The 13,282-nt window shown below is 40.4% G+C and overlaps 1 protein-coding gene across 1 annotated transcript in view; it reads left to right on the top strand.

Annotated features, from left to right (window-relative positions):
- Positions 1-13,282, top strand: part of ARIH2 (ariadne RBR E3 ubiquitin protein ligase 2) — a 69,586-nt gene that overhangs the window by 43,136 nt on the left and 13,168 nt on the right. Inside the window, exons 4-8 of the mRNA XM_006873625.1 lie at positions 2,955-3,022; positions 6,764-6,827; positions 10,570-10,720; positions 11,386-11,507; positions 12,332-12,441. Of these exons, the coding sequence (XP_006873687.1) occupies positions 2,955-3,022; positions 6,764-6,827; positions 10,570-10,720; positions 11,386-11,507; positions 12,332-12,441 (515 nt within the window). The remainder of the gene's footprint in view (positions 1-2,954; positions 3,023-6,763; positions 6,828-10,569; positions 10,721-11,385; positions 11,508-12,331; positions 12,442-13,282) is intronic.

The raw sequence follows: 13,282 nt of genomic DNA, 5'->3' as shown, positions 1-13,282 counted from the left end.
TCCTTACCTTGAAGTCCTCCTTAGGTAAACTGTTTGTGGTAATAAGGAGAAGTGGCTTCCAGCTATGGCCAGGACTTACCTGGATTTCCTCAATGGCTCAGTACCTTTGGGAAAACCTGGTAATCACTGAAGGAGTCTTGGTGGTACAGTAGTTAAGCGTTCAGATGTTCGGCTGCTAACTGAAAGGTAAACAGAACCCATCAGCCCCTCTGTGAAAGAAAGATGTGGCAGTCTGTTTTAGGGACACCATGGTCAATTCCACAAAGACCGTGTTCTACATTTTTCCTAGGTGAGTAGTGTCTGGGATCTAAAAAGCTCATGAATGGTCATTTCTAACATGCAACTATTGGTCTCTATGTGCATAAGAAAAAAGAGTGATGAACATTGAAGATGCTTAGAATCAACTAGTCCAGTAGACTAGTGGAGCACATGCATATCAGTCACATGACTCTTGAGACCAGAAGAATTAGATGGTGCTTGGCTGCCACTACCAGCTGTGGATCACATTAGAAGGTCCTGGATAGAGGGCCAGGCTTACCAGTCAGAAAGAGACTGGAGGAACCCTAGACCATGGCCCCCTACCACCCTTCAGGTCTGGAATGGAACTCACCCTCGTAGCCCAGTTTTCAGCCAAGCAGTGGAGAGGTATATGTTCTTGTTAAGAGCCGTCGAGTCAATTCCGACCCAGAGCAACCCTGTGTAGGGTTTCTGAGGAGCAGCTGGTGAGCTTGAACCACCGACCTTGTAGTTCAAATGACTTTGCTGTCTGATGCATTAGCCCACAGCACCACACCAGGACTCCAGAGAGAGGTATATAGGGGGGTGCAAAAACAACACCGTGGATATGTCAATATTCAGGATCAAAAGAACATTTACCTGAGGGTAAAATTGTATGGAAATTTTTTAATATAATGGGGCTTATGGACAAATGGAATTAAAAATAATGGAACTTTTCTATGAACCTTTTGAAGCCCCCTTGAATGTGTAGTAGTATGTGGAAATATGTATTAATATCTGACATATTCAACTTAAAATACTCATCTGTTGCTGTTGGTGGTGGTGTCAGTTCCAACTCATAGTGATGTATAGAGTTTCTGAGGCTGTAAATCTTTACAGGAGCAGAGAGTCTTATCTTTTCTCCCGTGTAACAGCTAGTAGTTTTGAACTGCTGACCTTGAAGTTAGCAGCCTGATTCGTAACCACTATGCTACCGGAGCTCATTAGACTTTAAAAAGAAAGAAATCCTCATATAAGTGGATCTACACAGTTCAAACTCATGTTGTTCAAGGGTCTGCTGTATTGTATCTCTTTTCATTGTGTATGAATGGTCTGATATAGAAGAATAATTTTGTTATGGCCACAGTTAAAAGAAATATTGGTTATACTTCAGGCTTCCTTTGCCTAAAACCTCTATGAGCCTCAACAAAGAAATACTGGGCAGTGTGCATGGGTCAAATGTATCTTGCATGGAAGGAGAGTGGGAGTAAGCTCTCTTGAGTTCTTAGTTTTCTTTAAATGCACCTGAGTTATAAAACAGATTGCACATTCTTTGATAGATACATTGTATACTAGGTTATGCTCTTGTTTAGTAGGTGTGTACATGTCTCCTTTCAGGGGTGACTTAACTCTTCAGGAGAGGAAAGAAGCACTTGTTGGTCCCTGTGTCTTCCCCCTGTAGTTCCTGTCTTTAGATCGGACTTGCACTACCCCTACAAGTCCTTGGTGGACTCCTGGTGTGGCGCAGTAGGATTAGCACTGTGAATTAGAACTGTGAATCACAAGGTCAGCTTCAGATCCACTAGCTGTGCTGGATTGCTGTGAGTCAGACTGACTCAACAGCATATAACAAGTCTTTGGTAGTTCCTGTTTAAAGATAAGGTCCAGTGAGTAGAATGCTGAGGTTCTACATGTTTTTGTTCTCTTGCCTCTCCAGCCTGTATCATTCTCCTTGCCTCTGACCTGTTAACCACAAGCTGTAAGTACAGTTCAAGCCCATACCATAGGAGAAACAGGCTGGCTGTTCCCATAAAGATTTGTAGCCTTGGAAACCCTATACAGGGTCACTGTGAATCAGAATTGACTCCAAGGCAGTGGGTTTTGATTGAGCCCTCTAAAGACATCTTATTTTCTGTGAGACTATCCAGTCTGTCACTCAGGGTATTTTGTTTTGTGAAAGCTTATATTTCCCCTATTAACAAAATACTATGGCCATGACATATGTATATATTATGTTGACATATATGCTAACTAACAACTTGCTTTTTTAACCTATCACTAAAATGTGAACTTCTTTCTATGTAATAACTTTTTCAACATTCTTGTCAGTGACTGCTAGTAGCCCACTGCATGGATCTGTTACTTATTACAAGGTTATTGCTAATATTTTACTATTGTTAATAGTACTGCGGTGCACATAACTTGGATCATTTCCTCAGGAAGAATTTACAGAATAGAATTCTAGCTCAGAACACTTTCTGAGGTGCTTTATATTCATAACTAATGTGTTTTAAATGTCCTGTCACATAAATTAGGGGCCAGAAAAGTTGTCCACAAACTTTTAACCCTTCTTTGTAAGTAGTGTCTGTTAACTGCAGGGAGTTCCAGATTTTAAACAGGGGTGTTTTATTTTATTTTGTTGGGGTTGTGTAGGAAATCTGAGCCTGGAGATTTTCTGCACGTAATGGTTCTGATTAAAGGTGCAGATTAGGGAATTTGCAGTTTTGTTTTTTAAATTGAACACTTGGTGGTTAACTATTATAGATTGGTGGTTTTGTTTGAGCTTTAAATACAACGATCTTTTTAGAAGCATCTTTAGTGAAAACTAAAGAACTAGAGAACAAAGATGAAGAATTTGGAAATAAAGCCAGGTCCTGGTACAAACATGAATGTCAAATGTGGAGCATTCTGAAAGAAACCATAGTTATAATTTGATTTTTTTTCTTTCTTCTTTCTAGGTATCTCATTCAATTGCTAAACTCATATTAGTTAATTTCCACTGGCAAGTCTCAGAGATACTGGACAGGTAAGGTGTTTGGGGGAGGGGAGATAGTATTGCTTATAGCTTCCCTTTCTACTCACCCATTCAGTAGAGATTGTTTATTTATATTTTGGAGTTCATCCCTACAATGTGCATATTGTGTTGTTAAAATATTGTATCTTCGTCTATGCCCTTTTTTTCTCAATATAATATGATTATATATTTAATATATTCTTCTACTTCAGTTTTAAATACTGGCATATTTTTTCATGTAGATGTTCCATACTTTTCCCACAGCTCTAAACCCTATGCAGGGTCGCTATGGGTTGGAACTGACTCGATGGCACTTAACAATAACAACAATTGTTGGACAGTGATACTAGTTCCAATATTTTTTACTGTTGGTAATTTTAATCAGTGCCTTTTTAGGAAATACCAACAACTCCAGTTAAGGCTTTTGAGTACATCAAGTGAGGAATGTTTTGTAACATTGTATATCACCCTCAAAAACTCCTGTCAACAGAATGTCTAATGTATCCTCCTACTTCCTCCAGAAACAGAGCGCTTTAGGCACAGACCTGAGAATCTCAAGATGTCTTGCAAATTGTCAGGATAAGGAATTTTCCCTCCTTTTGCAGCCTCTGGTGCGGTCCCTTGTCCCTTAACCTCAGAAGCATATGACTCGATCTAGCCCCTGGTTACTCAACCTGCACCTCAGCACTGTTGACATTTGGGCTGGAATAATGCCTTGTTGTGGGGACAGTTCTGTGCATTATAGGATGTTTACCAGTACTGCTAGTCTCTTCACTAGATCTCAGTAGCAATGTTGTTGTTGTTAAGTGCAGTCGAGTCGGTTCCGACCCATAGCGACCCTGTGCAGGGTTTCTGAGGGTGTAAATCTTTTACGGAAGTAGAAAGCCTCATCTTTCTCCCGCGGAGCGGCTGGTAGTTTTGAACCGCTGACCTTAAGGTTCGCAGCCCGATTAGCAATAGCACCCTCCAAAATGTATTTAGAGATTGTCAAAAAATGTATTTAGAGATTGTCAAAAGACCCGTGAGAACAAAAGCACTCCTGTGAGAACCACTAGTCTTACCTTGCTGCTCTTGCCCTTTCATCCTGCAGTGACTCTTCCTTTTTCTGTACAGCATAATTACTTTATGTGCACAGGAAGGTTATGCCTTTCCTTCTTCAAGATTAAATTTAGCTGGTATGCCAGACAAGCTGGAGCAGCTCGTCACATTAAGGAAGGGGCAGATAGAGTCCTGATTCACAGACAGCATTCTCGTTCTTTATACTATTATTAAATGCTATTCAAAATTGGTGCTGTAGGATAATGTGCTGGACTGCAAGATCAATTTCAACTACAAGGTTGGCAGTTCAAACCCACTAGCTGCTTCTTAGAAACCCTATGCAGGGTTGCTATGGGTCCGAACCAACTTGAAGACACTTGACAACAACGACATCCAGAATTCTGGAATTGCATAGGTTCTGGTGAGGGGACTGTCTCTTACTGTTTACTTTGCTAGGCTCAAGAAAGGAAAATGTTGGATGGCTAGAGATATTAGGAATGCTAGTGAAGGAACTAGAATCCTGGTGTGGTGCTGTGGGATAATGCACTGGACTGTAATATTGGTTTGAATCACAAAGTTGGTGGTTCAAACTCACCAGCTATTCCTTGGAAACCCTGTACAGGGTCGCTATGAGTCAAAATTGACTTGAAGGTACTTAACAACTACAACAAAGTGAAGGAACTGGGAATAAAACGAGTCTTTCAAAAAAATTAGTTGAAAGAAGAGGTATAATCTGAAGTAGAGTAAGAAAATCACTTTTGTTTGTTAAGGGCTCTTGAGTCGATTTCAACTCATAGCAATCCTGGTGTAGCGCTGTGGGTTAATGTGCTAGACTGCAAAGTTGCTTTGAACTACAAGGTTGGTAGTACAAGCTCATCAGCTGCTCTGTAGAAACACTATACTGGGTTGCTACAGGTCAGAATCAACTCGACAGCACTTAACAACAACAATAAAAGGGTAGGATAAGCACTTGATTCAAGATTGGTTTGAAGTTGATTCAAGATTGGTTTAGTGGTTCAAACCCACCAGCTGCTCTTCAGAAACCCTTTTCTGGGTCGTTGTGAGTCAGAACTGATTTGATGGCCCTTAACAACAAAAATAACTTAGGGTTTCAGAGGACCAGCTGGTGGGTTTGAACTGCTAACCTAGAAATCATTTATGTTGATGTGCTGTTGAGTCAGTTCCGACTCATAGCGACCCTGCATAGGGTTTCCGAGGCTGTAAATCTTTACGGGAGCAAAAAGCCTCATCTTTCTCCTGGCAAACTGCTGACCATGAGATTAGCATCCCGATTTGTAACCATAGGAAACCTTATTCTTCCTTGGCTATGACTCCTGGTATTTTGGTCACATGTTTGCTGACTTTATTGGTACTTTCATTGCCAAATGATACTTCTGTTTTCGTTTTTAAATATTTTATACCATATCTAATTCTAGAAAAGTTTTATTTTTTATTTTGAATTTTTATTATAAAGGGGTGTGTGCATGTATCATTTATATATGCTTTAAAGAACATTTTAGTTTCTACTTAAATAAGAAACCCTATGACCTGTACTCGAAGGTCCCTGATCCCTTCAGCAACCCCAACCTGGCCATATACCCTTCCTTCCTTTCCAAGGTAACTAGTGTAATGTTGATCAACTCTGTTGATTTTTTCTTTTTAACTTTATACATTCTTAAGTGATACAGGTTTGCATGCTTTTGGAATTTCACCGTGATGGAATCTATGTGTTTTCAAGATTTTTAATTGCCGTGGTTGCATTTTGTGTTATCTTTATTTCATAGGACATTTGGATGTTTTTAGGTTTTTTTTGGTGTTAAAATAATGAAGCTCTGAAAACTTTTGTGAGATTTCTAGTGTATATGTACATAATTTTCTAGCGTTGAATATAAGAAGTAAATTGCTGGACGGTGGATTATGTATATCTGAAGCTTTATTTGATGTTGGCCAGTTATTTTTCAAAGTGATTGTACTGTTTTACACTCCCACTGGTTGTGTATGAATGTTCCCATTGCTGTTAGATTTAAATTTGCAATCTGGTGAGTATGTGATGTTATCTTGTTTTTAATTTCAGTGTCCCAATTATTAAGCTGGTAGAGCATATCTATGCTTCCTTCTCTTGTGAAATACCTATTATGTCCTTTGCCCATGTTAGAAATAAAACTAATTTGTTGTTGCTGAGACTATACACAGCAGAGCGTATACCAATTCAGTAATTTATACTTGTATAGTCTACTGACATTTATTATTTTCTTTGAGTTGTGCAATTTTGTCCATTTTTAATTGAATTATTTTGTCTTTTCAAATGGAATTTTAGGGGTTTTTTATTTATTCTGGATACTTAATTGTCAGTCATATAGATACTGAATTATTTTCCAGTTTATGGCTTGGCCTTTCGCTTTATGCTGTCTACTGATTAAAGTCATAGAGATAACCTGTATTTCCACAAAGGGATTTAAAGCTGATCTGGTCCATTATAAGTATTTATCTTACAGTTGAGTCCCTTTGAAGCAGAGTTATTTGTTATTGTCATACCAATTGAGAGCATAAAAATTAAAAGAGAAAGATATACTTGTACTAAGATAAAAGGAAGGTTGGCTTTTGAGGAGAGAATTGGTAGACAAAGACCTTTCAGTGGACCACATTGTATGGTCTATTCCTGATAAAAAATTTTGTCTTCAATTTTTGATTGCCTTAATTTCTTCTTTTTGTTAGATACAAGTCTAATTCTTCTCAGCTGCTTGTTGAGGCTCGAGTTCAGCCCAGTCCATCAAAACATGTGAGTGTCTCTCCTACTTGAGTAAACCCTCACCCGTTGTACCTGACTGTACTTGGCTCTTGCGGTTTGTCCCAATATAGGCCTAAATATTCCATTTCTGATATAGTTTCAAAAGTTTCCTTATCGATGGGAATACACCATTGCCTGTCCTTGGGCCCTCTCCATCCTCCCCCTCCTCTCAGCACTAACACATAGCCTATACTCCGTTTCTGCTGGGAGTAATAGAACTGGTCCTATTGTCACTCTTCAATGACTCTGCATGTGCTTTCCCTAGCCTGGAATGTCAAGGCCTTATTCCCATCTTGGGTTGTGGGAATTTTGTTGTTAAGTGCCGTCAAGTCGGTTCTGACTTATAGTGACCCTGTTTCTGAGGAACACACAAGCATCACATGAGAACTTGTAGGAATAGAACTCACGTTTTAAAGACTCAAATCCAAAACTACCTCCTTTGCAAAGCCTGTCTCCTGTAATCATTCCCCTACATACTCCTCTGTTTTTATCTTTACATATGTGTTGTAGTGGCTTAGTCATCGTTTTAGTTTCTCTATCACTGTAATTGCTTTAAGGCAATTCTTGTATACCCAGCAATTTCTTATATATTTGGGAACCCAGTGAATATTTGTTGAACAAATGAGGACCATGTTCAAAGAGCTCTCAGGAGGTAGAACTGAGGTCAAAGATCAACACATAAACTTCTGCAGTCTCCTGGAAGAAGGATTTCCAGGACCATGCTAGATAAACATGAGAATCCAGTCCTTTTCCTTAGGTTTTTTTTTTCCTTTTCTTTGTGTGTGTGTATGTGTGTGTGTGTTTTCTATGAGCTAATAAGAACCTAGTAAACTTATGGTAGACTTTTTCAGTGGTTTGGTGTGCAGTCCCTAGAGTTTTTGTTTGTTTGTTTGTTTTAATGTGAATTATGTGATAGTTTGCATGGGAGAACATTGGCTTTACATTCATCCTATTGTATATCATTTCATTGCCATGGTTACAATTTCCTCCATATATCATCAACCAACCAAATGGTATACCCTGCAAGCCTTCCCCCTGGTCGTCAGCACACAGCCCCTTTCCCTCTCTGTGTCTAGAGTCACCGGCTGCTCCTTCTCTCCACGTCATTGTCATAGCTGCCTCCATCTCTGGCATCACTATTTCTCTGGGGAGGGTCTCGCACTCCACTCTTCTCCTTGATGGTTTTATATTTCTAACCCTCACAGTCAGCCCCGATAACAATTATTCACCATTGTATCACAAGGGACCTATCCCCATCTCCTTTCAGAAGCCTAGCCCAGACAGATTGGGTACTACTCAGTGGAGATTCTATCTTCCTCCATACCCTCTGGATCTAGGCTCCCTCTTGAAAGCTTGTAAGTCAGTCATTTCTTGCCTTTGTAGCCCCTCATTTTGGATAGCCAATGTCCAAGTTGCCCATCACTGTCTACTCTTTGTATAGAGGGGGTGGGAATGATCCTCGCTATAAAGATTTGTTCCCTCTTTTGAGCCACTGCACCCATAGGTGTAGGTCAAGTTCATTAAATTGTTACTCTTTTTTTCCCTCTTCTTTCTTCTTCTGGTTGAGCTCTGATCATCCAGGCATTGAAGCCAGGTCAAGTGGGTATTATCTGCAAGTTTGGGTGTTCTTGTGCCCTCTCTTCTTATCATTTGGATGCTTCACTCTTCCACTTTAATCCTCTGTGGCTATGTCACTGACTCTTGGCCCAGGAGTCCCCAGGTCTTGCCACACTGCTGGCCAACCAGGTCTCCACTCGGGTTTACAAGAGTCTGTTGAACGTTGTAGGGCTTAGCTTGCAGCTTCATTGCTGTTTTTCCCTCATTTCCCCTTATCTGTGACAAACATGGTCACCAATCAGAGCGCATGTGTATTTCCATTGAGTTTTAGTCTTGGAAGGGGGTGGTTTGCCCTGAGGGGACCCAACCACTTGGCTTCATGTCTCCTGGGTGAGCAACTTTCTTGTTCTTGTAGTAATCAGTCAGACTGTCTATATTGTTTTGTATTTTTCCTGTCCATCTTTCTTTCGAGAAGTATCTTCTGTTCTTCTAGCCACTCCATGCTGGTCTCCTTGTCCTTTACAATGGAAATTTCCCACCTCAGAAGATTCTGGATGGGGTTCAGGATTCCACCTATGGTCTTATGTAATGCAGAGGCTCTGCAGGAAGCTGCCTTCACTGGGCACGTTGTAGCCCCATTTTAGGTATTCCCATCAGTTTTAGGTAGAAGCTGAACTAAACAAGCTTTCTCTGGTGATATTTCTGGCTATTCCTTTCTCTCAAGTGTCTATTTTATAATGCTATGCCGGCTCTTGGGCTGAGAGTATCTGTGCGCATGTGTGGCAGAAGAACCCATAAATGGTGAGGGGGTGTCCAGAATGGAGGTGCGCAAGCATTAGGGAATAATGAACAGATACAAAAAAAAAGAAATACAGAACAAAGCAAAACCGACGAAGTGTATTGTCTACCTTTGCTTCAAGCTTCCCATGGCGTTTTTCCTTGGTGTGTCTGCTTCCCTGGTTGGTCTTGCCGTTTGGTTTTGCCCAAGTTGCTGGTTCAGCCAAGGAGCCTGGCAGATTCAAAAGTACACAATTTTTTAGTTTTCCTACAAGTTCCACTAGCTATAAGCCTTCATACCTTTTAAATATTCCTGTCTATGTGGTTCCGAGTTTAGGAGCTCTGCCCTGAATCTGCTTTGCGTGGTATTACTGATGGCGAACCTCACTGCACCTCCACCCTTACCACCATCAATCTCTGCCTCCTAGATTGTCTTTTTTTTCTACCAGTTTATGTAGCAACATGGCTTCCAGACTTAAACTTTACAGTTGCTTATCCATATTCTAGAAGATTTTCCTCCCTAGTCAGAGCCTTCCTTGTCCCTCATGAATTAATTACTTATGACATATCTTGGTTATGTTGAGTTGTAACTTGTTAAAAGCAATTTTGTGGTTTGGACATATTGATATGCATAAGTCACTGCCCTTGACAAGTAAAACTGTAATTTAGTCTGTGAGAAACTTTGTAGATTCAGCCTCTAGTAAGTGACTTGAGTTTGTAGTATTTGTGAAGTACAGCTTTGTGTTGTACTGAGTGAAGGCAGTTTACAAAAGACACTTGGATAACCTCTAAAAGAAGTTGGACTGAATGACTGCTAAAAAAACAAAACAAACAAAAAAAATCACCTCATTGTCGTCAAGTTGATACTATCTCATAGTGATCCTAATAGGACAGAGTAGAACTGCTTCCTAGGACTTCCAAGATTATAATCTTTAGGGAAGCAGACTGCCACATCTTTCTCCTACAAAGTGACTGGTGGATTTGAACCAGACTTTCAGTTAACAACCGAGTGCTTAACTATGACATCACCAAGACTCCTTGATTGACTTCTAAGAGCCCTAGTAATTCTGAAATTCTGAGCTTTTCAGGCTAACATTATAAACCACTATTAGCTCACTTCCGCTTTTCTGTCTTCTTTCTGCCTTTCTGAATCCTTGTGATTTTGCAAGCCTAGCTCAGGTGCCCCTTTTTTAGTCAACCTTGATATATATATATACGCTCTGCTCAGCAGCCTTGGGACTTGCAGACTGCAGTTGAGTCCAGTGCAACTCACTGTTAAGCTGTGGTGTTTGTTATAGTGTCAGGATTGCCTCCTGTGCACCGAGCTGTACAGGCATCCCCGTTGCCTCCTGGGACATGGAGGCTCCTCTTTGGCTCATGTGGCTATGCCTCTCCTCAGGTCCCCACAGCCCATCCCCCTTACCACTGCGCAGTGTGTATGCAGTTTGTGCGGAAGGAAAACCTACTCTCTCTGGCTTGTCAGCACCAGTTTTGTCGCAGCTGCTGGGAGCAACACTGCTCAGTTCTTGTCAAGGACGGCGTGGGCGTGGGTGAGTCTACCATGAGTTTGTAAAAGACTGGGCTGAAGTGTTTATCTTCAACACTGCCTTTTCAGGCACTCAGGTAAACTGAGTGTTTTCTTCTGACCCTGATTGTGGTCCCCATATAAACCATATAAGCACTGGCAAAAATTTTGCAGTCATCAGCAAAACAAGGAAATTAAGGGTATTGTTAGGTACATATGTTGGTGAGTGCAAGGCAGCATTTGTTCAACTTTTGGGAGCACTGTCCTTTAAGCTTTTGACCTTGTATTGCTCTCTCAGGTGGCAGCCTTAGCTCAGAAATAGCAAGAGTTTGTTATCCTATGACTTTATGCCATTGAAACCAAATGAGTATCACGTTAAAGGGTATCTGTAAATCTCAAGCGTGTTAGTGAGTCACTTGCACATAAAATATTAAATGTAAAGAACCCTATTGGATTTTTAAACGATTTTGGTTTTTAGTGGTGCTTCTGGTGATATAATTTGAGATGATGTTTTTTTGCATCACTTTGGAAATATGTTAATTTCCCTGTTTTCAATATATTCAATTGTTTAGAGCATTTTTTATATGAAGTCTGAATTTTATTTGTTAGTACTTAAGAATTGAGTCCATTGGGCAAGTGTATTGTGTATTCTGCCATTTGGTTGTTCATCAGATTGTCTTTGTTTCATAGGGGTTTCTTGTATGGCTCAGGATTGCCTACTGAGAACACCAGAGGACTTTGTGTTTCCTTTGCTTCCCAGTGAAGAATTGAAAGACAAATACAGACGCTACCTCTTCAGAGACTATGTGGAGGTATGACCAGCCCCCTGTTCTGCCTTCTTTCTTCTTGGACTCCTCCATCAGAGGCTCTCCACAGTTACTATTTTATAGGTTAGACTGCCATTAAATGCGGTGTTTGATGAAAGAGATGCATAGCTTTTTTAAAAGTATAAAAACCATTAGAATAGTCGTTAAGAGCACAGCACTTGTGCAGAATCAGAAAGTGTAAATCCCAGGTCTTCCACATCTCACCTTATGTACAGTTGTTTAAACAAGCTATTGTATGTCCGGGGTTCAATATAGTCAGGAGTTGCTTTCCAGTTTTGTTCACTGTGAGATTAAGCACAGAGAAAAAGTATTATTTCTTGAACAACTTGAAAACTGGTCTGGAATTCCAGCAGTTAGTTTTATGGAGTCTTTCCTCTCTCTTGGGTTCGCCAGTTCCATGCAGCGTAATTTTTATCTTTGTCTTTTATGCCAGACCTCATCAGATTGATTAGTGGTCTGGGTCTTTTTATCAGTGCTCTCATGGCTCTGTGGGTTAATGCACTGGACTGCAAAGTGAGTTTGAACCACAAGGTCAAGCTCACTAGCCACTCGTAGGAAACCCTGTGCAGGACCAACTTGATGACACTTAACAACGACAGTAGGTTGTTATTTTGTTTGAGGCTAAATAGTTAACAGATAATTTTCAAATCTAGCTGATGTCTGGTCTTCATGACATCTGTTCTGAATTCCTGTAGTTCCATGTTCTGTTATTAACTGAAAATACAGTAGTTTCTTATACACTCATGGGATCTAATTTGGATAGAGAGAACAAGGGATGTCATCATTGTTTCCCCTTAATGTGTTTGTAGAGTCATTACCAGCTCCAGTTGTGCCCTGGTGCAGACTGCCCCATGGTTATCCGGGTACAGGAGCCAAGAGCTCGCCGAGTACAGTGCAATCGATGCAATGAGGTCTTCTGGTAAGAGTGGGTGTGGGTGGTGAACAGCTCTGGGCTTGTACCCCTTCCTCCTCCACAGCTCCAGTGTTGTTACTGTGTATAGGGGTGGGTAGAGTGAGAAGCAAGGTTTCTGAGCCAGAACAGTTCTGCTCAAAGATGTTGTGCTCAACATATCTTGTTCCATGAGGTGCTTGATGAATGCTCAGTCTGAAGACAAAAGTGGTGCAGATTCTTGGAGAATGTGTTGTGGTTTATGCTACTGAAACACATGACTGAGAACTTGTGTGATCTCTGTGTGAGTATATATAATTTATATGTTACTGTTTGAAAAGCTACAACCTTTTAAAGTTCTTTACCTTTCTTGGCTAATTTTTTTTTTTTTAAAGGGTTTTATTGTGGATTGAGTGAAAGTTTACAGAGCAGATCATCAGTTTTACATTCAACAAGTCATACACCTTGTTTCATTACAATGATTATAATCCCCTCCACAAAGCATCAGTTAACAGTATTTCTCTCTATTCAATTTAGCTTTTGGAAAAAAACCCCCACAAAAAAACCCACAACTAAGCAATATATAATAATTTCCATCTCCAAAGGGCAAGTTCTATAAGTCTCCCTCCTGGATACCAGCTCTTAGTCTCTCTCTTCCCATGAATCTAGAGTCCTCAGCTGCTCCCCCTTTCCATGACCCTATCTCTTGCCTTCGTCTCTGGTGTCGCTGCTTATCTAGATAAGGTCCCACATTCTGCTTGTGCTCTTCTCTGGCGTTGCTGCTTTTGGCTAGAATTTTTAAGGTTATAATTCATAAGTGTATTCAACATAGTGCAAAGTTTGTTTCATTTCCACAATACTACATCGTAAT

Source organism: Chrysochloris asiatica, unplaced genomic scaffold (genome assembly GCF_000296735.1).
Source record: "Chrysochloris asiatica unplaced genomic scaffold, ChrAsi1.0 scaffold00246, whole genome shotgun sequence".
Lineage (NCBI taxonomy): Eukaryota > Metazoa > Chordata > Mammalia > Afrosoricida > Chrysochloridae > Chrysochloris > Chrysochloris asiatica.
Note: the sequence above shows the minus strand (reverse complement) of the source record. Positions and strands in the feature narration are given on the sequence as shown.